Source organism: Ascaphus truei, chromosome 15, assembly GCF_040206685.1.
Source record: "Ascaphus truei isolate aAscTru1 chromosome 15, aAscTru1.hap1, whole genome shotgun sequence".
Classification (NCBI taxonomy): Eukaryota; Metazoa; Chordata; class Amphibia; order Anura; family Ascaphidae; genus Ascaphus; species Ascaphus truei.
Window position 1 is genome coordinate 15,554,375 of NC_134497.1, and position 25,306 is coordinate 15,579,680.

Consider the following 25,306-nt stretch of genomic DNA (forward strand, 5'->3'; position numbering starts at 1 on the left):
CGCGTTAGAAATAATGTACAATTGTATGCATTGTACAATAAAGTATTTAAGACACCAATAATCATGTTGTAAAGTGTTCATAAATACGAGAATTGGGAGCCACGCTTGCATCGCGCTATAAGCGGATTCGCGTTGTAGCGGATCGCGTTATAACGGGGTTGAGCTGTATTGTGAACTGAGAAATGGGAGGGTTTTTTCGGAGAAATATTGATTTAAAATTATATTTGTAGATCTAATAACAAACAGGCAAAATGACAGTAATCCAAAAATCTTCCTCGAGGTTCAGGAATATTTATTGCAGGAACACTCAAGACCGTGAAAACGTTAAAGTTCTTACATGGACCTTTCATCAGCTACAAATGAGAAACCAAAGCACACTTGTATAGGTTAAATTTGGTGCCAAAAAATCGGAACACCTGGAAATAGATTTATAGTCTAAAATATAACAGAGTAGGTTTGTTGCATAGTTTATTTCACATTTTTTTTTCTAACGTGGTACAGCAGGGCCCCGGTTATACGGTGGGTTCCGTTCCAGGGGCCTGCCGTATAGTGAAAATCGCCGGAAAGCGGATCCGGCGATTTTCAGTGATTTTTGCATGCGCAAATCGGCATTTTTGCTGTTCTGCGCATGCGCGACCTACGGTCTGTGCGCGCAAACTACAGTATGCGTGCGCAAACTACGGTCTGCGCATGCGCGCCGGGCGCACCCGCCCGTTCTGCGCATGCGCGACTGAGGATCCAAGAGGGTGGCCCCCTCTTCGGCGATCCGCTGATACGGCGGCACCGAGAAGTGGGGCGCCGAGAAGCGGGGCCCTGCTGTACTCGCCAAGAAACTCGGTACTGGAGCATAAAGACACCCCAACAGAGTTGCTGATTTGCAGGAAGATGCTGGGTCTTGCGTGCAACAGCCTTGGAACTGTCCCACACCCAACTCTAGTTTGACCCAGAGGAGTCAAACAGGGGAGGCCCCCATAGTTTTGTGTTTCCGACTCGGAGCTTACAGCGCACTGACACGGCTGCATCTTATGATTGATATGTTCTGGTCCCACCCTTCCGAACAATTCACAAATAGTTGCCGTGTCCTGATATGTGCTGTATTTTCTCCTCCCCATACCCCAACCCCAGAGCACATCAGCAAGAGTTCCCCCCGCCCCTCCTGCTGGAACAGGATTTGTGTAGTGGTATAGGAACTGAGCTGCCATTGTTCGCTCCATCATTGCACCAACCTGCCACCTCCCAGCATCCTGCATCACCACTGCGCCACAAATTAATATGGTTTACCCATGTTGTTCTCCGCCCCTAGAGTGTTAGACATGGTATTCTGCCTTACTGCATTAAATATACATTAGTCTTGTGCGGTTTAGCTTCACCCTACTTATTGCTCCGACCCTGGACCTCACCACATATCCCCCACCTACCTGCCCAAGGCGGTCATGTGAAGTGTATCTCCGGGAAATGGATAAGGAGACATGGAATTCTGGCCCCCTATTTTACCCTGAAAGCATCTCACCTGCAATGGGTGCTCCTGTTATGAATTTATCTGGAGGGGTAGGGTCTCCCGGCTCACCGGATAAACCACAATGTTGGCTGATGGAGCTGGCCTGGCAGTTGTCTGAAGATGTGGGGATGCTTCTAGGGAGGTTGTAGCTGATCTGCTGCCCCAAGGCCCACTGTTGGTATTATAGTGATCCGCTGCGGGCATGCTCCTATGCTGTTCTGGTAGTCAGATGTATAGGGTCTTACGGGACTTAAAGAGAGAGTGAGCATGTGCTTGAGGAGGAAGTACTTCTGAAATCAGTGAAAATAGTGGCACATCACCACAGTTGAAGCATGGGGTTGGCCTTGTTCATCCGTTTCGTTCTTGTGTTGCACTAGGGCCCCTCATGGCTATTCCGGTTATTGTGCTTGCTTTGGTCCACTGCTTGGTCCTTCTGTTCTGGCGACTCACGGTGGAACTCTTATTGCAGCCGATCGGATGTCCACGTTTTCCAAAAAAAAGTGAGCCTCAGCAGGATACCTCATGGTGATCTGTGTTCATCTCACCACCATGAGCCCCATTTGTACTTGATGACGTTTTCCCTAAGGGCAGTGGTCACCTGTGAGGTTTGTGCGGCGTTGTAGTGTAGTGGTTGACGGGTCCTGAAAGATTTGGAGCTTTTCAAACTCCATTGTTGGGTGATTCCTACCGCTGCTGATATTTTTTCTTACGAGTCAAAATAGTGGATCCTCGGGATAATGTCGGAAGGGGTGTCCGCATTAAGGGCCCTGAGCTTCAACGCTCTATGCACCATGTCGAGGAGAAGGTGGGAAACTTATACCTCAGGGCAGAGCATGCTAAATAGACTGGTGGTGTAGTCACCAAGATCCAGGATGGTCTCCGGGACCCTTCTGATGTGGAGGTTGTTCCTGCATGCTTTGTTGAAGTCTTTATGCTTTTCCGCCATCTCGTCCATTCTGGTTGAGGTGAATCATCTCTTGGGCGAATTCTTTTTTGGTGGTAAACACCTCATCCTCTTGTTTTCTAGGTCTTCTGTTCTTTTTTTCCAGACGAGGGAGAGATCACCTCTGAGCTTATTGACCACCTTTGCATCGCCAGGTCAAATGCAGCTTTTAAGTCTTTAGGTAGTACCTTAATGTGCTTTTATGCAGAGTTGATGGCCATGCTCCTCTTCTGCCTCAATGATATTACTACAATGTAGTGAACCGCCATCTTGGTGGTTGGAGCCGGAATTGCCCTGTTTTTTTCTTAAAATGTGTAAGGTGTTTCTATAAGGTTTGGGAGGTATGGCCTGAAGACTAAGAAACCTAAGAATTATATCCCCTAGAGATACCTTAGAACGCATATCTGTAGTAGCAAAGCTGATGGTGGAGGGGAAAAGGAGAGCTATCTCCCCCCCCCCTTTTTTTCCCCCCCATGACCCTTCTTATTTAGACCCTCACACCCCCCCCACCCTCCACATCCCCCTCCTCCCCAGCCCTCCTTTCTCCTTTTTTTCCCCTCTTTTCCCCTCTTTTTCTCTTCTATTCTTTAACTATTCTTAAAGAGATATCCAAGGAAACGGACGCTTCCTCAAAAAGAAATTGAAAGGGAATGCTAGTAAAAATAAAGTATAGGCTATGGATAAGATTATACGATAATGTTTATGTATATGTATTAGTTTTCCACCTATCTGCTCACCATGAGTGTCCCAAGATGCGCTTTCCCAAATGTTTTGATTATTGTATGTTGTATATCTCTTGACAAAACAATAACAAATTTGAAGCAAAAAAAAAATGTGTAAGGTGTAAAATCAGAGCTGGATGTCATTTCTCTCCATAAGGATTTGGAAAGACTGGAAACGTGGGCAGGTAAATGGCAGATGAGGTTTAATACAGATAAATGTAAGGTTATGCATTTGTGAAATGAGAATAAACAGACGACTTGCAATTTAAATTGGACAGAATTTGGTCAATCGTTGATAAAAGATTTATGAGCGGAATGGGACGTTTGGCCGTGACCAAATTGCTGCCAGGACACTTCCCCACTGGATATTTCACTGCGATGCCCACTTCCAACAAGTCAGGTCTGCTGCTCCAATAACTGCATGTTTAAATGTCCCGCGCTGGACTCCTATTGTGTAGCAGTCTCGCGACGGATATGTAAACATTCAGTTGTCGGAGCAGGCGGTTGGGCACAGCAATCCTGGCTTGTCGGGTCGGGCACCGGAGAGGTAATCATGACGAAGTTTCACAGTAGTGAACGTTTTGGTCACGGCCAAATGGCTTAGGAGTGATTGTAGACAGCAGGCTTGGCAATAGTGCACAATATCAGGCAGTAACTGCAACGGCAAATATGATCTCATCTTGCATTAAATGGGTACGGATGGAAAGGAAGAAAGCATAATTATGCCACTGTATAAAGCATTAGTAAGACCACACCTTGAATATGAAGTACAGTTTTGGGCAGTACTCCATATATAAAGACATTATGGAACTAGAAAAAGTGCAGAGAAGAGCCACCAAATTAATAAAGGGGATGGATAATCTAACTTATGAGGAGAGGCTAGCTAAATTAGATTTGTTTACATTAGAAAAGAGGCGTCTAAGAGGGGATATGATAACTATATACAAATATACGTGGGGTCAATACAAGGAGCTTTCAAAAGAACTATTCATCCCACGGGCAGTACAAACTATAGTGTCAATCAACCCTCAAGGTTGGAGGAAAGGAAATGCCGATTCCACCAGCAACAAAGGATAGGGGTCTTTACCGCAAGAACAGTTAAAATGTGGCATTCATTACCCATGGAGACTGATGGCAAATACTGTACAATAGATAACTTTAAAAAAAAAATATGTTGGGCTTTTTAGAAAGGAAATATTAATGGGAAATACCAAATTAGTAAACATGGGCAAGATGTCGATCCAGCAAAACATCTGCCAATATTTGGAGTCAAGAAGAAATGACATTTTTTCTCCTTATGGGGAAACCTTGGGGGTTTTCTGTTATCCTTCCTCTGGGTCAATACACTGTAAATACAAATATACGATGACATATCTGTCGTCTAAATTCAACATTGGTTGAACTCCAGTAGATGAGGTTGAAAAAAAAAGACATACGTCCACCATGTGACCATGTAATTACCGTAAATGGTGCAAGCAAGATAGACAACTATTCTCCTCCCTCCTATTCCGGCTTCAGGTTCGAAGTTTAATACAAAGAAAAACTTAAAACCTTTAAAAAACAAACAAAAACGTATACTTTTGACATCAGTCCTTGGTTTAAACCTAATAAACCTCTTCTTTAGCACACTAGTTTGTTTTTTGCGTTAACCGATTTTGCTGTTAAAAAGGACAGCGATGCCGTGCCGAGGCATCTTCCTGTCCTACTGCTGTCTCCGCTCCAGGAAAACGTGCTGCGTTGTCTTCTGTTTGCGAGGATAACACTTTGCACTGGATTGGTGATGTGGCATGATGAATGTAACTCGCAGAAGCAAGAATTTAATTTGTCTGGGACGTTATAGTGTCTGAAAATATGGGAAGACGTGCAGTGACCTGTCTGATTTTAAACAGATGAACAAGGCTGAAAAGCCTAGAACTAGCTTCTTACTTTAAATGCCAGCAGGACTGGGTTTTTCTTACGTTTACTTATTTTGATTAAGACGACGATCATAAATTGCAGCAAACGTAATTTAAAAAAAAAAAACTGTTTACGTTTATTTAGAAAAGCAATGGATCTAAAAATATTTTCTGAGCATATATTTTAAATGTCCAATTAAAAAAATGAATCTAAGGTCCATATTCTTCTCTCTTTGGCTGTAGGCCGCGTTAAGCTCTCCTTTTGGAGGTGCGAGAACAGAGTTTCAATAAGGAAACTTGGGGAATACCCAGAAAGCTCTGTTATTGAGTTAACGAGGTGTTAACAGGGATCTTTAAAGCTCACTGCGCTTAAGGCTGCGGGTATAGTAGGCACGACTCAGCGTGTTGTGTTGCCTGTCGCTCGAGCGATCCCTGCACTGTGATCCGAGGTGGGGCGTAGTAGTGATGTCACGAGGCTGGTTCGCCCTCATTGGCTGAACCATTCACGCGGCCGTCACACGAAAAGACATATAAATTTGTCTATTCAAAAATCGGCCGTGCTGCCTCATAGCGGTGCTGTAAGTTGGCGCGCGCCATCGCGCTCTATAATCGCGGCCGAAGGCATGTCTTCGTGCCAAGACGGCCTGCTAATAACTAACGGCCGTTACTGTTAATGACGTGCAAATAAGGTTTGAAAAACCTCAACGCATATCCACAGCAGACCGTTGCAGGTAACGCGAGCCGTAACGCGCGGGGTTAGTTAAGATCATGGCTATACGTGGCGTTAGGTGCTTCTACGGGACGGGAGCAGCAGGGGGCATGTGGGGGGGGGGGAGAAGCACGGAGAGCAGCAGGGGGCATGTGGGGGGTCCCTCCTGCAGCTCGGGAGACCCCCGCTACAGCCCTCCGCTCAAACCACGGCCGCCGCTCCCACTCCCTACAGACCGCAGACAGCGGTGAAGTGTCTCTCCACGCGCCGCCTGTCTGCAGTGCGGGCGCGGGGTCTGAGGCAGTGGGGCCTTGGCCTTAGGCTGCGCTTATAGTGCCGGCGACGGGGACGCGATCGTTGCGTCAAAACAAATGCATTGTCGTCGGCGCTTATAGTGGCTTTATTTTTGTTAAATAAATCATGACACGGTGTAACATGTCCATGTGTTGTTGTTCATCTGAGGTTGTATTTACCTAATTTTAAGACCTGCTAAGGAACAGATGATTGTTATTATGCCCTGATATGTAAAACCATAGAATTCAAAGAGGGTGTACTTTCTTTTTCACACCACTGTATGTGTGTCTTTATTCATATAGCGTCATTAATGTACATAGCGCTTCACGGCAGTAATACACGTGAAAATCATATAAATAACAAATAATACAAATAACAGATCATGGGAATAAGTGTTTCAGACATAAAAGTAACATTTAGGAAGAGGAGTCCCTGCTTCGAAGAGTTTACAATTTAATTGGTAGGTAGGAAGAACGTACAGAGACAGGAGGAGGGGATTCTGGTAAGTGCGTCTGCAGGGGGCCAAGGTTAATGTATCGTGTATAGCAGGGGGACGCAATCTTTTCCCCCTGCGCCCCCCTGCTGGCTTTCCCCCTCTCCTCGCGCCGCCCCCCCCCCCCCCTTATCTTGATTCAGACATCCTGGCATTTAAATGCCTTCGGGAAGTATGCGCGGGGCCTCTGTAAACCCCGCGCCTCCCGCAGTGAATCTCGCGCCCCCCACTTTGCGCACCACTGGTGTATAGTATTAGCCACAGTGCTACTCATACGCTTCTTTAAGCAAGTGGGTCTTAAGGTGGGTAGAGGGGGTGCTGGTCGGGTATTGAGGGGAAGGGCTTTCCAGAGGTGTGGGGCAGTCAGTGAGAAAGGTTTAAGGCGGGAGAGGGCTTTAGAAAAAAAAAAAGGGGGTAAAGAAGAAATCCTTGAGCAGAACGCAAGAGTCGGATGGTGCATAGCGAGAAATTAGGGCTGAGATGTAAGGAGGGGCAGAAGAGTGTAAAGCTTTAAAAGTGAGGAGGAGAATTGAGTGCGAGATGCGGGATTTAATAGGAAGCCAGGAGAGGGATTTCATGAGGGGAGATGCTGAGACAGATCTAGGAAAGAGTAGAGTGATTCTGGCAGCAGCGTTTAGGATACATTGTAGGGGAGACAGGTGAGAGGCAGGAAGGTCGGACAGCAGGAGGTTACAGTAATCGAGGCGGGAGAGAATGAATGCCTGTGTCAGAGTTTTAGCAGTCGAGCATTAGATAAAAGGGCGTATCTTTGTAATATTGCGGAGGAAAAAGCGACAGGTTTTAGATACATTTTGAATGTGAGAGAGGGAGTTGAGTGTGACCCCTGAGCAGCGTGTTTGGGCTATTGGTTGAATGATGGGTGCTTCCAACACTAATGTGGAAGGAGGAAGTATGAGGAGCTCTGTTTTTGCCATGTTAAGTTTCAGTCGGCGGAGGCCATCCAGGATGATATCGCAGAGAGACATTCAGAAACTTTCCTCTGTACAGCAGGTGTAAGGTCAGGGGTAGAAAAGTAATTTTGTGTGTCGTCAGCATAGAGGTGATATTTAAACCCAAGAGATGTGATTAAGTGCAGTGTTATAGGCACCAGCATAGGGGGAGGGGAAGAGAAATGAAAAAAATGTGGATAGGAGGGAACTGAAGAAGTTGGTGAGAACATAAAAGTTTACAAAGGAGTGAGGAAACCGCAAACAGAAAAAGCATTATGAGATACAGGTAGTAGGGAAAGAGGTAGGTGGAGAGAAGTCGCAGGTATTGGAGGTTAAGAAGAGGAGTTGAAAAAGCAGATGTATAAATCCGGCCTGAGAGGGCAGTGTGGCACTAAAGGTTAAACAGTGAGCCTTTTAGATGTGAAAAAATTGTCAGAGCATTTAGAAAGCCAGGTTCTCACAGTTGCAGGATAGATGATGAAGTGGAGAGTCCAATTATTGTATTCTTCGCCTCCAATATGAACTCCAGACACGTCATATGTGACGCGTAGGATGTTACACAGCCAATGTGCAGTCTCATTACACAGGATGTGCAACCTCATTGGCTGTCCCTGGGTGAGGGACAGGCCATTCAGACACTCAGAGGGATGTGCAGACATGCTTAGGCGTGTGTGTATGATAATTATTCACGTATTAACACGCAACCCCAGTGCTCTGTGCTTCGAATTAAATTTAGATTAAAGATGCAATCAAAACAGACTAGCTGCACATTATTTTCAACCTTATTTTATGAATTTCATGACCATTGTCGGTGTATAATATTTGTCGAAGGATGAAGATCTAATACTAATAATTGTTGGAGAGTGACACACAGCGTACACTGTGCTAGGATGAGCAGTGGAGTAGAGAATTGCTTCGCCCTGGAAATTGCCCAAAGGTCAAGGGATACAGGACTGTTGTGTTGATGACCCCAGCAGTCCTGATCCTCCACAGTGCCTTGAATAGTTACATACATGCTGTGCTGCTCACAAGCAGACACTGCAAAGCATGAACCGGTTTCAGCAAGAGTAGAGAGAAGCTGCTGAACAACCCGCTGAGAGACACGCTGCAGAGCGTGAGGCAGAAGCAGAAGCGTGACACCAGCTGGAACTTGCCAAGCTCCAGAGAGACACTCCAGCCCTCAGCAGCCTTTCCAGAGCAGTTTCCTACCCTGGAGAAAGATGAAGACCTGGGCACCTTCCTGCGCGGTTTCTAAAAGACCTGGCAGGCAATACCATTTGCCTTTTTGATCCGTGGGCAATGTATTGAACACCTGGATTGAAAGGCTGAGCTCTGGACTTGATTAGTTGACCTCCCTGCACACCTCAACCAGGATTGAGGCCATCAAAGCTGCGTTGCTAAACAATTTTAATATCGCCCCTGAGGTCTACCTGCAGAAGTTTATGGCCGTGAAGCAGGGTTATACTGACGCTTTTTTTTGCGCTGGAGTTGTATCTGAGTACTTGATGCAAGCTTGGATTTGTTGCTGTGTATCGAAAGCTTTGTGGATCTACAGGATGTCATAATCCAGGAGACCTTTGTAACACTGTGCCCACACAAAGTGAAAGAGTGGGTGATGGCTAGATTTCCTAACTCGGCAATGGAGGCTAACAACCTTGCAGAGGCTTACATGGCTAACGGCACCAGCAGCTAAAAAGGAGGTCCAAGGATAGATGAGGGGATAGAACCGGAGAAACCCTGCAACCTCCGTCTGTTAAACCTGCTGAGGCTTCAACTGGGTGGAGGGGGAGGGGGGAGTTTGCACCTGTCTGTTTTACCTATAACAAATAAAGGTATGTCAGTACTGCCTGTCCAAAAAAGAAACCCACAACTGCATCTGGAGGGGGTCGCCCCCCAGGTGTCTGGGTTGTAGGAAAATAGGGATTATAACTTACAGCTGGTAACTGTGGGGCAGAAACTCGCCCAAGGACTGGGGGACTCGGGGGGGCTTCAGTTACCCCTGTGCAGGGGTTGGGACCTGAATAAATCATTCCTGGACGTACCCGGCGTTTGGGTAACGTGACCCAAAGTGACTTGCACAAGGCCACGGGGAGAGCTAGCCTGGGATTCAAATTGGTTTGCCCAGCTTCTTTTGTTGATGTACTTAGACAGGATTAGAAGCGTTGTGTTCTGGGGGCAGAGGCTGTGTGTCTCCATCTTGGAACGTTGGTGTGCAATTGGCGGTAGTTGTTTCCAAGCATTTTTTTCTCCCTTCTGGTCCTTATTAGAGACATTGAAGCTACCAGTTCTTATATGGTAGAGAACTGCAAATCCCATGTTATAACTCCTAGTACTAGATGTGCCCTTAAGTCCCTTATAAATTCCCGTCCAGGTCCCAGAATACAAATCAACTTCGCAAGTACTTAAATGCAATCAAACTCTATGGACACAGTGTGTAATAAGATGAAGCTGAGAAGAATCCTCTGTTGTAATAAGGCCAGTAATATAGTGGGGGCGCGCATTCCTGTACGAACGCTCGTGCACGTGACGCACACTTTTTGTGTGTACGGTCCGTGCTGCTGTGAGTGACAGACTTAGGCCTCGTTCAGGGTGCAGGCTTCGGAGGGAGGGCGTGCTGCCGTGCGTGCTGCCGTGGGACACAAAGTATTCAAATTGAATACTGGTTGTCAGGGTAGCAGCTGCCCTGTCTCCGAAGTACGGAGTTGACGCTGGCTACAGTTTCACTAAACGAAAAAATCGTTTTTTGAAGCTGCAGCAGCGTCACTGGGACCTCGGCAGCCAATCAAATCATTCTTGAGAATGATTTCAAGACTGCAGCCTCGATCCCTAACCTGCCGTCTGTAGCCCCGCCCCCTCCCCGCCTCCTCAACTCCTGAAAAAGTCTGCTGGGAGGATGAACACACATCGCCCAGCAGACTGCCGCCCTCCCTCCCTCCCGCCCTCCCTCCAACTCCTGTCTCTGGCACCCTGATCGAGGTCTTGGAAGTGTGTGTGTGTGTGTGTGTGTGTGTGTTAGTTATATAATATTTAAAAAAAAATGTTTTAAACACGTTGTGGGAAAAAATTATTTCTTAACATTGTGCAACTTTGATAAATAAATTTACATATATATACACACACACACACACACACACACACACACACACACACACACACACACACACACACACACACACACACACACACACACACACACACACACTGCAGACTGAGTGGCAGCGGCGCAAAGTCATAGTTTTCGGAGTCTTCCCCCGATCGCCCGGCTCCACGCTCACTGCCATGCGCGCGAGCAACCCTAGCATAGAATGGCTGGCTAACCACAGCCAATTCTAAGTGCCGCGCAGCAAGCGCGCCCACCATATTACGGGCCTGAGGAGGCACACTTCACGGGACACACGTATTTTTCTCTCTGCACATATGAGAATGCAGATGGAGTCATCTTATCAGCTGGTCCTATCTACTGCTGCACAAGTGATTTGTGTCCCGTTCCCTTCCCGCCGCTCCTCCTGCGAGCAGCTGCCGAGATAACCATCACATGCCTGGAAGAATCGCGGCTGTTGCCCAGAGGCCTAAATAAAACCGGATTTCTCACTCTTTTGGATCAGGAGCAGCCCCGTACTCTGTTATAAAACACACGTTTGTTTGTGGTGCAGCTTTTTGTGTCTGCTGTTTCCTGAAATGGAAATTGAGGATGTAATGTGATCAAATACTACTTTTATGATGGGCTCCATGTGAATGGATATTCCAGGCAAAAGGTGACACATTGTATGCTCATATGGATTTGAAGCAAAAGGTGGCTTTGTGTGCTCATTTGCATGTCGTTTCCCAGAATCCCTTGCTGCAGTGGGAGCACTGTATGCTAGGTGATAATGGTGAAAGGCAGGGTTGCAGACCTGTGTAAGGGCTGTTATATACAGGATGCGGCCGTGCGTTCCTATGCGAACGCGCGTGCACGTGCCGCATGCTTTTCCTGTATATAGTGCCGGGAGAGAGGTGTGTGTGTGTGTGTCTGTGTGTGTGTGTGTGTATATATCCATACACACATACACACACACACATATCCATACACACACACATATCCATACACACACATCCATACACACACACATACACACACACACCCACACCCACACCCACACACACACACACACACACACACACACCCATACACACACACACACACACCCATACACACACACACCCATACACACACACACACACATATCCATACACACACACACATATCCATACACACACACACATATCCATACACACACACACATATCCATACACACACATATCCATACACACACATATCCATACACACACACACACACACACACACACACACACACACACACACACACACACACACACACACACACACACACACACACACACACACCCATACATACACACACACACATATCCATACACACACACACACACATATCCATACACACACACACATACCCATACACACACACACACACACACACACACACATATCCATACACACACACACACACTAATACATACATTTGAGCGCAGGCAGCGGCGCAAAAGATGAATTTCTTCATCTTCGCCGCTGTCTGTCGGCTCCCCTCTCCCCGCCGCCCGCGCGCGCGGCACATCTATGGAAAGGCTGACTGACATCAGCCAACTAAAAATCCGCCCGCGCGCACGGCGTAGCGCACGCCCGCCACTATAAAACGGGCCGTAGACATGTGAATGTGCTCACAAGTGATATTCTTTATTATCTTTTAGAATATGTATTCCAAGAGTGCTTCAACTTCATATATTTTTTCTTTATCTAACTTATTTATTGGAAATTATGCACTTTCAATTTCATTTTGAATTTATGCTGGTCATATGCATGTAACAGATCATTTTTACTCGCGGTTAATGTTTCTCTCGGCTTCATTTATTTAATGATGGCGCCGTGGCTACGTTCTGTGAAATAATTAGCTATATAGTGTGAATTTGTTATTTGTTGTCTCGAAGTACAATATATATATATATTTGTTTTTATCTCACAAAGCCGGGCTAAATGGAGCCAAGTCTTGGTGCACTTTAAAAAAGCCCATTGATTTTCAATGATCTTGTTAGATGTAGCATTGTTTAGTAAATATGGGCCTAAGTTCCCTGGTTATCCTTCCAAGGGATCCCCTCCCAGGTTTTGGGATGACAATTCCAAGCTGCCTGAGTGGTTGAAATGACAGTAGAATCTGCCTGACCAGTCAATGCGTAATGGAAGGGTCATTGGTATGTAAAGCTTATGGATCCCACCTCCAAGGTTACCAGGATATCACCATTATTCATGGGCCTGAAAGTGGGTATAATTACACAATTGCTCCAATATATAAAATAAGTGGTTATCTCCTATTAGAATGATTGGGAGGTTACACTTAATGAGGTTTTCTGATCACGTAATCTGAGGAACCCAAAGATATCAAGAATCAGCCAGATTGCTGTCTTAGGCCTCGTCCATGTTGCCTGCGTGCTTGCGGAAGCGTGCTGCCGCGCGCTCCCGCTCAGCACTGAGTCCCTACAGCCGCAATTAGAGCGGCCTTAGTAGGGGCTCACCTGCGCTTCTGCGCGCTTGCGGAAGCGCAGGTCTTAGGGGAATTTAAAATTCCCCCGCTTGCCGGCGAGACAGGCCGGTCACGTGAGCGGTTCGCCCAATGAGGGCGAACCAGCTCCGTGACGTCACTGGCCCGCCCCCGGACCGACCCCTGACGGCTGCTGAGAGTGCTTGCGGTAAGCAACCGCAAGGCCAGGGAAAGCACTCGCTTTCCCTGAGCCTCAGCGTGCCTCAGCACGCCAGCGGTAAGCGTGTCCGAGGCCTTAACCATTACTGTGCCCTTATGTCTCTGAACCTCACAAAGGCTGGCAAACGGTCCCTTAGAGCAGGGTGCACAAACCGGGGGCCGCAGAAGATTTTTTTTTTTTGGGGAGGGTGGGGGGAGGCTGCGATGGTTGCAGAGGCCCCGTGCTCTTCCCCAAGGTTTTTTAATTAAATGCCGACGCACCGCGCAAGGCCTCTGTAACTCAATTTACCGTGATTCAGCCGGCTTCTGGCGACGCGGCATCATGTGACATCACATGACCCGTGGCGTCATTTGACACCACACTAAGGTAGGGGGGGGCATGAGCACTTGTGGAGAGCAGGCAGGGGGTGCAGCAACAAACGTTTGCACCCCCCCTGCCTTAGAGAACTTTGTGGCATCTATAATAAGAAGAGCCTGTGTGTCTGTCAATGCCACAGCTCCATGAAACCGTGAGTCCTGAACCTTTGCATGCATACTAAAGGGACATTTGTTTTCTTTGTTGTTTTTAACTGTTCCGCTTCTGATTGGTGGATCCCTCTCTGCGAGGCCGCCGATTTGGTTGGTTTCTCGGCACGAGGCCACTGATTGGCCGTTGCTTTGCAGGGAGGTGTGGGATTGGTCGCCGTGCTGAGTGGGAGAGCGTTGGCCGGGTGGGGCTGAATGGGTGTAAGGGAGGGCGAATAGGTGACTGCCTAAGAGAAGTGAAAGGAGGGGGGTGTAGGAAGAGGGGTAGAGGTGACTGCCTAAGAGGAGGAGGGAGAGGTGGGGGTGTAGTAAGAGGGGGAGTGGGACCAAGGGGGGAGAGAAATATATTGGGGTGTGGGGGGGGTGGAGAGTGAGGAAGATCACTGATGGGGTTGTGAGAGTCACTGAGGGAGTGTGTCAATGAAGAGTGGATGTCACTATAATTTCGGGTGGGGTTTGGGGATGCAGCCTCACTCCTGGAAGGTGAAATTACTGATCGGGGTAAAGAGGCCGCCATGATCGATTTTCACAATCGGCAATAGAAAAGATGACTCCAGAATACAGCGACCCATGCGAAGTCGGGTATTTTGGCTATTATATATTATCCTTTTCTTGGTGTGATCGTGTTGACCACTATTGTGATTTAAGCGGACAAAGGCCTTCCTTGTTATCAAGGGAGGCATTGCGGCCATGCCATCACTACCCAACCAATCACATGGTTGGGATCCCGGGAGTCTGCTGCCATTGGAAGCTTAACGATCATCGAATTCTTTGCGAGCAGCGGATTGCGCACACACTGGAATGTGCGCTATGGGGTTCCACGGATAATGGTTTTGTGGAATAGTTATGTACACGTACAGACTACTGACATCAACCTCTTTTGTTAGAAGTCCAGCGTACTACCAGACTTCTGGGGTCGCGACAATATGATGGCGTTGGGTAGTAATCACGTGGTCGACCCTCCACTTCCTCTCTGATTGCGTTCACCACTCCATCTCACCCTAGAAAATTAGCAAAAACCATGACGTTCCCTAAAAAGCAGAAAAAGATCAGGCAATTAACCATGTTCTTTTTGCTGGACTTTGAGCAATGTTGGAGTTGAGCAGATTTCCCTTTTTTGGACAAATGGCATTGACTGGAATACCCTAGTTACGAAACAGAGCAACGGGTTGATGCAAGTTACTTTGCTGATGTTCTGACTGAATAATGAAGGATTTCGGTGCCTTAGTAGAATATTGAACCTCCCCATTTGCACCAGCAAAAAAAATTATTCATCTCATGCAGCAGGGTTCAAGTAGATAAATATCACACTGACACAGACGGGTGCACACACATTCCTCACCCCAGCCACAAGTTAAGCTGCATTCGGTCAAATGAGAAGTGGAGGTGGGGGAGGGAGGGGAGGCAGCCACGGAAGCTCCACTCCTCCCCTATGCCTCTCGTGCCTCGCTCCCCCTCCCTCTCTCGTGCCTCGCTTTCCCCCCCCTCTCTCGTGCCTCGCTTCCCCCCCCTCTCTCGTGCCTCGCTTCCCCCCCCTCTCGTGCCTCGCTTCCCCCCCCTCTCGTGCCTCGCTTCCCCCCCCTCTCGTGCGTGCCTCGCTCCCCCTCCCTCTCGTGCCTCGCTCCCCCTCCCTCTCGTGCCTCGCTCCCCTTCCCTCTCGTGCCTTGCTCCCCTTCCCTCTCGTGCCTCGCTCCCCTTCCCTCTCGTGCCTCGCTCCCCCTCCCTCTTGTGTTTCGCTTTCCCCCCCCTCTCGTGCCTCGCTTCCCCCCCCTCTCGTGCGTGCCTCGCTCCCCCTCCCTCTCGTGCCTCGCTCCCCTTCCCTCTCGTGCCTCGCTCCCCTTCCCTCTCGTGCCTCGCTCCCCTTTCCTCTCGTGCCTCGCTCCCCTTTCCTCTCGTGCCTCGCTCCCCCTCCCTCTCGTGCCTCGCTTTCCCCCCCCCCTCTCGTGCCTCGCTTCCCCCCCTCTCGTGCCTCGCTCCCCCTCCCCCTCGTGCCTCGCTCCCCCTCGTGCCTCGCTCCCCCTCGTGCCTCGCTCCCCCTCCCTCTCGTGCCTCGCTTCCCCTCCCTCTCGTGCCTCGCTTCCCCCCTCCCTCTCGTGCCTCGCTCCCCCTCCCTCTCGTGCCTCGCTCCCCCTCCCTCTCATGCCTCGCTCCCCCTCCCTCTCGTGCCTCGATCCCCCCCCTCTCTCTCGTGCCTCGCTCCCCCCCTCCCTCTCTCGTGCCTCGCTGCCCCCTCTCTCGTGCCTCGCTGCCCCCCTCTCTCGTGCCTCGCTGCCCCCCTCTCTCGTGCCTCGCTGCCCCCCTCTCTCGTGCCTCGCTGCCCCCCTCTCTCGTGCCTCGCTCCCCCCTCTCTCGTGCCTCGCTCCCCCCTCTCTCGTGCCTCGCTCCCCCCCCCCTCTCTCGTGCCTCGCTCCCCCCCCTCTCTCGTGCCTCGCTCCCCCCCCCTCTCTCGTGCCTCGCTCCCCCCCCCCCCTCTCTCGTGCCTCGCTCCCCCTCCCCCTCTCTCGTGCCTCGCTCCCCCCCCCCTCTCTCGTGCCTCGCTCTCCCCCCCCTCTCTCGTGCTTCGCTGGACCATAGCACAGTGCTTTATCAGAAAGATTCAGTCACCCGTAAAGTAACTATTTGACAGATTTGTATCTTGTGAAAAGTGATTATATTTTGCTTATTTCTGGCAACACTGAACAAAATAAAAGTAAGAATAGTGGAAGGATTCTGCAGTGAAATTGAGACGTCCACGCATATAAATCAGAAATATGCTGGTATTAGGGGTTTCCAGGAACACCATTTCATTCACATGTTATTTTACTGACAGACTAATAGTTCCACTTCCTTTTTAAGGAAACATTTATTTTAGGAAGCCCCTTCCCCATTTCTACTTTCTAGGCATACATTTTATAAACCTCTTTCTAACTCAGAATAGGTTTAACATTCACAATTTGTGCCGTCGGGCAGCTCTCTTAAGGTGCAATCCCATGCAGCTGGACAGAAAAACAACCTTTTTGTAAAGAATTTGAGTCAAATTGTTTCAAGAAGTCAAAAATAGCAATGCTAATAGCAAATATTTAGCAGCTTACATTTTTAAGAATTAAGATGGATTTTTGGGGGGCCTTGGAAAGTGTTTGCATTTAAGGTTTTTTTTTTTTTTTTGCCTTTAACCTCGTCTGTAGAAGAGGCAATAAATATAAGAGACGGAGGGGGCTTTGTGTATGCTGCTTCTGCTTCAGGTAATCAAAACCCGACGCGCCATGTTTATAAACGAACTGAAGGGGTGGACAGACGAACATTGAAGTTTTGGCTCCTTTAAAATTCTAGGTGGTGTGTGTCTGTGTCACACTGATGTTCCATCCCCCCCTCCCCCCCTCCCCTCAACCCCCTCAGTTCCTGAGAGATTTTATTTAGAAATTCCTTAATATTTTTTTCCGGGAGAAACAATATGGCTGCCGAGGTCAGCCTTTCTCTGGCGGCCAATTGAAAGCTCTGACGTCATCAAAAGGTGACATTGCAACTGTTATTCGCTGAATTAAGTCTTTGGCTGCGTCCACGCTAGCGCTGAGCTTGCGTCGCTTGCCGTGTTTTAGTTTCTGCAATTTAAATGGTCCCGTCCCTGCGGTGTGGGTGCGGGCACGCACGCACTCCCAAGCTTGGCGCTTGGGGAGACAAAAGAGTTTGAAGCGCGCTCAACATGCCGCCACGCGCGCTCATGCTTGGAGAGCTGGCGACGTCACCGCTCTCAAGCATGAGCGCGCTCAGCGCCAGCGGGGCCACAGCCTTATAAGTCTTATGCAGAACTGTACCTATAGCTGCAGTATACGACACAATGTATAAATAGACCAGACTTGCTTATATCTTGAACATTCCTTTAATCCCTTTGCTGCCAGAGGATCCTGTAACAACGCACCGCAGTGTTCCTCCGCCAGGAAAGGGGAGAGTAGGCGAGTAGGAAGTACATGGCTGACTCTGCCCGTTGGAACTTGAATCTGTATTTCATAATCTCGGTACGCCATAGAAAATATAGTTCACCTATTTTGTTGGAAATCAGAATTCAACTAGGAATGGTTCTTTGTTATAGGGGCCGTTCCCTCTGTTTGCCGCCCCCCGCCCCAAAGATTTATTCACAGTAATGTAAAGTAGGACGCCGGTTTTCACCCCTCTAGCCTTTTCCTTGACGAGTTTTGGTTTCAACGCACGTTTTTTATTGCTGCTGAGCGGCTTTCACCTATTGCTTAATGTTTTTTTACATTTTGTTTATTACAGAAGCAGGGTATCTCCGGAGCTGAACTGTTCATTTCAGCTCCAAGGGGCCCCCCACATCCAGAGACACCTCCCTCCGTACCGGTGTGGGGATCTATGCAGGCATTGAAATTGTGTGTCTAACATAATGGCAACTTTAAATATCCTGTGACGTCATCCGTTTGGGATTCCTATTCTCCACCGGGACATTTAAACTTAACATACATTTTTTTTTTTTTTTGTTCTAGCAAATTTCAAGCCTTCCCTAATAAGTATTTGAAAGTGGCAACATACATCAATAGCCAACTCCAGAATCATTCTGCGTTTCTCATACATAAAGCTTGGCCCCCTGCCGACGCACTTCCCAGAACGCCCTCCTGCTGTCTCTGCACGTTCTTCCTACCTGCCAATTAGATTGTAAGCTCTTCGGAGCAGGGACTCCTTTTCCTTAATGTTACTTTTATGTCTGAAGCCCTTCTTCCCTTTGTGTTATTTGTATTATTGGTTATTTATACGATTGTCACGAGTATTACTGCTGTGAAGCGCTATGTACATTAATGGCGCTATATAAATAAAGACATACATTCATACCAAGCACTGTAGTGGCAGACAGTAGGTCATAAGCTATAATTACTGGGAGTGCCCCAATAATGGTCATTTAGTATCTATTCCTGATGGAGATAATGTTTTAATGGAAGAAAGACTAGATCATATCCAACATGTGACGCTTCTTCATCTACACAGAGCTTCTTCACACCGCGCAGGTCTCTTCATGTATACACAGAATTCAAAACCTCACGTCGTCTGTGTGTAGTGAAAGGCTACGCTTCTATTACCTGCGCGGCCGAGCGCGTAGCCTCGCGCACTCCTGCAGCCCCGACGACCTGCGAATTTTGGCTGCAGGAGATTGGGGAGGCGATCTGGAGGCGTGGCGAAGGAGTCGCTTAGCTGGTTCACCCTCATTGGCTGAACCGCTCACGTGACGCGGACGTCACACGGCCGTGCTTGAAAAGACACATTTTTTTTTTCTCTCTTCAGATCCCGGTCGCGCCATCGCGCCCTGTCGTGTGCACACGGAGCGGCCTCATAGGCATTAGGCAATTTGAGGTTGGCGCGCATGCGTCATCGCGCGCTGTACAATCTCAGCCTTACCCTTCAAAAACAAATGTGCGTATTCTAGTGCCCTGACAGCGCTGTGATCCATGTATCCAACACAAGAGGTGGCGTTCTGGATTAGTTGCACCTCACTATGGATGGCGCTGCTGTATACTCTTATTTTGTTAAGCAATGTACCAGGTGGATGAGAATAATGGACAGTCTGGGTAACTGCCCAATGTATTTCGCTGCAATAAGTTCAGCCGATCGATTTGTTATGCTGTTTATTTGCCATTTGTCTCTCCTTTTATGTTGGGTTGTTTCGGGCAAAAAAAATAAATACAAGGTGAATTGGGTAACATAAAGTGGCTGAGTGTAAAAAAAAAAAATTTACAAAAAAATCTGTGTATAAATTATCTTTTATTCCAATTAATTAGTTTATTTCTCAGTAGAAACTGATTTTAGGCCTCCTTTGTCAGTCCAGAAAATAAAATCCCAATTGTGTGGGTACATTTGCATGTCTCGGACAGGTCTGTAACCCTGTTTTCCCCATTATCGCTTAGCACAGCGGTGCGCAAACTGGAGCGCATGCCCCCCCAGTGGGGGCGGGAGATTTCTGTAGGGGGGCACGGTGATTGCAGAGGCCCCGTGCTCTTCTCCATGGCGTTTAAATTAAATGCTGGGGGATCGCGTGAGGCCTCTGTAACGTATTACTTGCCGAGATTGAGAGGGTTGCTGACGCGTCGCCATGGCAACTCGGCATCATGTGACGTGACGTCACATGACCCCGCTGCGTCATTTGATGCAGGGAATGGAGATAAGAGGGGGCGAGCACCGGGGGGGGGCGCAGCAGGCAGGGGCGCGCAGCTGCAAAAGTTTGCACGCCCCTGGCTTAGCATACAGTGCTCCCACTGCAGCCGGGGATTCTGGGTAATGACATGCAAATGAGCACACTGTGTTTTGTCCCAAAATCGCCCACATTTTTCTCTCTTACCATATGGTCTCATCTTGATGACATATTACATACCAATTCACTGCTAGTCTTGCACAAATTTTAATTATTATTTTGAGATTCTAAAAATGGCCGATGTGTGGTTAATCCATCTGGCAGGGACTGGGTTAAACCATAGTGTGTGTGTGTGTGTGTGTGTGTGTGTGTGTTTTTAATTTTGGTTTGCCTTCTGGAAAATGTGACGGGGCTGTAAAAATACAGAAAAATGCTACATTTTCTCATTGTGTTTTTCTCTCGAAAGGAATCAGAAATATTTGTATTGTATTCCAGGAGCGACAAAAGAAATCGGCTCGGCTCTGACCAGGATGTGTATGAGACACCGGAACATAGAGTCCCGCCTGAAACATCTAACCGTGTAAGTGTTTAATATTCATACACACACACCGTGCAACACAGTGTTATGTTGGTGTTTTGGAAGTGACTTATTCTGTTGATCGGAAATGGTTTAATTTTTCTTTCTCAGTTGTGCCGTTTCTGTATAACTTACACCATGCCCGTATACAAAGACCTTTGTGCCCATTGGCATTTAAATCTGTCTGCTGACCAAACAAACCTACATTTTATTGAGAATTTAATTGGCTTCCCTAAACACATGTAATCAGGCTTCTGGGTCTTTGGATGGAGTAGTTTGTCAGTCACCCTTTACCCCCCCCCCCCCGTGTTGTCCTTATCAGAGAGGGAGGGGTAAAGAAGGGAGCTTTGCCCGTGCAAACTCTTATTGCGCTCTGTGACATCTGACAGAAGAGCTTAGCCGGGCTACGCTCATGAGGTTTACAAACTAACTTTAAAAATACTTATAGTCGTCAGAGTTTTTAGTAAAAAGAGAAGTCTGTCTCCCAGATTTAACCCTGTAAACATGTTGCTGCCATTTGAAACTAGGGAGGACTGACCCTTTAAGGGACAGTCCCCTGTAGCCTGTAAAAAATGAATACAATTATAATAATTTAAGCAGCTTGTAGGTGTAATTGGCTTTTTTAGAAACCTGAAATTAACAATTTTACGTGCAGTATTTCTCTCCTGTGAGAAATGAATATATTTTTCCCTTGTCGCCGATATCAAGCTGGCTGGCTAATGATGTTTTTTCTGTTTTGACCTAATGTTGGGTCATCAGCTAGATGTCCTATTGATCACGCCACTGGTTCTGGCTCACTTTCGTCTTCGGAGGGACTGACCCTTGTAGAAGCGTTAAACCCGGTATACTGACCGCATCGGCTGTGACGTTGCCAACATGCAGATTTATTTCCGAGTGGCAGACTCATTACATGAGGCTTCCAGTTTGAAAAACGGGTCTCCTAAATCCAGGAAACTTCCCAGTTTGTGTAAATAAATGAATTTCTTGGAGGATGTATTTCATCCCTTACCCCCCATGTTATATAGCCTTGCTTATGTCACGCTCCCTCCCCCCATACATTTCCCCCCCCCCTCCTCTCTGTGTTCTACTGCAGCGGTGCGCAAAGTGTTGGGGGCACTGGATTTGTCGGGGGAAGGGGTGCGGGCGGTTGCAGGGGTCCCGCGCTCTTCCCCGAGGCATTTAAATTAAATGCCGGGGGATCACGTGAGGCCTCTGCAACACCCTACTTTTTACCTGGACTCTGCCGGCGTCACTCGTGTCCATGGGTCATGTGACGTCACGCGCGTCAAATGCCGCTGCGGGTCACGTGATCCCGACGATGTCATTTGATGCCATGTAAGGTAAGGAGGGAGGGCTCAGAACGGAGAGGAGCAGGCGGGGGAGGGGGGGCGCGCGCAACAAAAAAATGTTTGCGCGCCCCTGTTCTACTGCCTCGGTGAGTTTTAGGGATATTTGGCCCTTGTAAGGGCCCCAGGGCCACATGTTGCCCACCACAGGTTTTCTTGCTTGGAGGACCCAGCTCTGGTAACAGTTGTGGACTTGCCTTGCGTTTCCACCTGGCTCCTTGATGATCTCATGACCTGCACATTCAGAAGGGCAGGCAGAATGTGGAACAACTGCAGTGTGATGAGCAGGCACAGACGGGGTCTTTGTTTGGAAGTCTTCACGGCTGTCAGCAAGAGCAATTTGGTTACTCAAAGTCATAGAAGAATTAAAGGAGATATCTCTACCGGGACCAAGACGAACCAATGGCAGTGATCTGTTTTAAGAAGTTCAATCTGGTCGATGGACTCATTTTATTTACCAAGAGGTATTTTAAATACCTTTTTTAGGTTCGTTTGTACACACAGGGGAAACGAGGACACGAGGGTTCCTGGTTCAACACCATCTGGGATGATATCACTGTGTACTGAACAGGAGTTTGCACAGGCAAAGCCCTCCTCTCTCCGTCATCCTTCTCTTTTTTGCCCCCCCCCTAGCAATGATGGGGGGGGGGCTGCAGGTTGAGTGTATATTTTGGTTGGTGAGCACCCCCCCATTGAGGCCCTGGTGAAAACAACATTCCTAGTGGACAAAGAATTCGAAACCTCCCAATGCCTTTCCGTGGTTAACCCTATTGCTGCCAGAGGGGCCTGTGAAGCATTCCCCTGCTAACCCCTGTAAAGAACGGTTCGCACCATAAGACATGGAAAGTTGTGGGACAGTTTTATGCTCGTAGCATATTTATGCCCCATCTCTATCTTTGAAAGCTCATGGCAGCAGTGTAAAGGGCGCCTAAGCCAGGGGCTTCCAGCAGGGGTTCCTAAAGAGTTCCCGGCAATTTTCAGGTCATTTGAAAATGGCACCAAATACAGAAGATATTTACAATGTATCTGATGTCAGACGCGCTATTAGAAAGGGTTGGGGTTCCTTACAATGCATCTGATCTCAGACACGCTATTAGAGAGGGTTGGGGTTCCTTACAATGCATCTGATCTCAGACACGCTATTAGAGATGGTTGGGGTTCCTTACAATGCATCTAATCTCAGACGCGCTATTAGAGAGGGTTGGGGTTCCTTACAATGCATCTGATCTCAGACACGCTATTAGAGAGGGTTGGGGTTCCTTACAATGCATCTGATCTCAGACGCGCTATTAGAGAGGGTTGGGGTTCCTTACAATGCATCTGATCTCAGACGCGCTATTACAGAGGGTTGGGGTTCCTTACAATGCATCTGATCTCAGACGCGCTATTAGAGAGGATTGGGGTTCCTTACAATGCATCTGATCTCAGACGCGCTATTAGAGAGGGTTGGGGTTCCTTACAATGCATCTGATCTCAGACGCGCTATTAGAGAGGGTTGGGGTTCCTTACAATGCATCTGATCTCAGACGCGAGGGCGGGGCTTCCACAGAATTTCACAATATTATAGGGTTGAGAACCACTGGCCTAAGCCAGGGGGCGCAAACTTTTTTTCCCTGCGCACCCCTGCCAGTGATCACCTCACCCCGCGCCCCCACTTACCTCGGCTATGGCGTCATAGCAAAGTGACGTCACATGACCTCGCGGCGGCATTTGACACCGTGTTGCCATGGCAACGCGTGTGGAGCCAAGGTAAGTAAAGGCTTACAGAGGCCCTGCAGCTCCCACGGCACTTAATTTAAGTGCCTTCGGGAAGCGCGCAGGGCCTCTGTAAACCGTGCGCCCCCCCTGGGGTCGCACCCCCCAGTTTGCGCGCCGCTGACCTAAGCTGTAGTTTCTGTCGCTAGGTTATACTCATGTATTATGCTACTTTTTTTTCTTACTGTGATGCTTTTAAAATAAATTCTATTTAGCGTTGGGTTCTCGGTGTGCGTCTGGCTAGACACCATTGTTGTATACTTATTGGCCTCTTTGTGTAAAAATGAGTCCATTTCTTTCAGTTCCACTTAACATTGAAATGATCTAGTAATTAGCGCTCTTTCCCCTTATTCTCTTCCATGCTGCCATCATTAAACAGAACAACTAAAGGGACTCTGAAAACCGTTTGCAAACCGGGAGATTGTTAATCCAAACAGTATTATCACAAGAGAGATTGGTTGGTTGAAGATTAAATAAATACTCCAAAACATTTGGTTGCTAGAGAGACATTAGAAATACAATTATATTTAATTGTTTGAAGAAAAGAAAAAACTTTGCTTGCCAGCTATGTGGAACTGCCACTTAAAGCTGCACTTCAAGCTGTCGCTTTTTTTCCCCCCCGTTCAATATTTGCATCAATACAATCTACACACTGACAAGTGATTGGCTAAGCTGCTGATCGATCCGCTCTCCAGAAATCAATCGCTGAAATTCGGCTCGGTGGGTTCACTAAATGCATCTTGGGTCCTTTTCTGCTGCACCGACAGCCAAAGTTCTGTGAGGAAGGTCATGTGACCAGACAGGCACTAGATTCAATTGGTTCACTGCTAGAGAGGGCAGGGCTCAAAAAGGTGATGCTGTTTCAGAAGGAGAAGGGGATGTGACTTTGTAAATGGTTGCTATAGGAACAAAAATGCTTGTTACATTAGAATACATTAAACATTACTTTAAAATTGTTTATTTTTTTTAAATGCTACAAGTATTTTCTCATAGTACAGAACTGATTTATTTATATATAAAAAAAACACACACATGTAGGATATTGCTTGAACTGCAGCTTTAATGTGTAAATCGCCTTAATGTAATCCATTACTCATTTGGTTCCAGAGAGGTGGTGAAGGGGTTAAACTGGACACTGCCATTAGTTTACTTTGGGGTTTACATGGGCAGTAATCAACTCTTCATAACTAATACTGGAGTTGTAATAAAATGACTGTACACACATGCATTTAATATAAACCTAATTTTCAACAAAACAGAATGGTAAAAGGTGTCGGTAAATGAGAATAATCCCTTTTGAGCTTTAATTGAACCCAATTACCTTTTAAAGACAGCAATTCTAAAACACACACTAATTCTCTCCCAGGAATTATTTGGTCAGTTGTACTAGTGCGATCATATTCCAGATAACCGTATAATATTCCCAGGACGTAAAGTACTTGAAAACGAGAGGTAACTCTCAATGTACAGGTAGTCCTCGCTATCCAACGTTTCACTTTACAACAAATGGTATATCCAACGCTTTACAATGCAACCCTAAGGGCCGCTATCCGACGCCTGAATGCGTTATCCAACGCTCACCGCCACTGATTAACATGGGACTCACTTTGCAACGGTTTCACGATCCAGCGCTACTTCCAGAACGGATTCCCTTGGATAACCGAGGACTGCCTGTATTACTTCCTGGTAAAACATTTTACAAATAAATAACCTTCTGGT

At 47.6% G+C, this 25,306-nt stretch overlaps 1 protein-coding gene across 4 annotated transcripts in view; it reads left to right on the forward strand.

Annotated features, from left to right (window-relative positions):
- Nucleotides 1-25,306, forward strand: part of LOC142466586 (protein MTSS 1-like) — a 140,381-nt gene that overhangs the window by 53,672 nt on the left and 61,403 nt on the right. For all 4 annotated transcript variants that reach the window (XM_075571775.1, XM_075571778.1, XM_075571776.1 and 1 more), the window contains exon 4: nucleotides 20,405-20,489. In XM_075571775.1, the coding sequence (XP_075427890.1) occupies nucleotides 20,405-20,489 (85 nt within the window). The remainder of the gene's footprint in view (nucleotides 1-20,404; nucleotides 20,490-25,306) is intronic.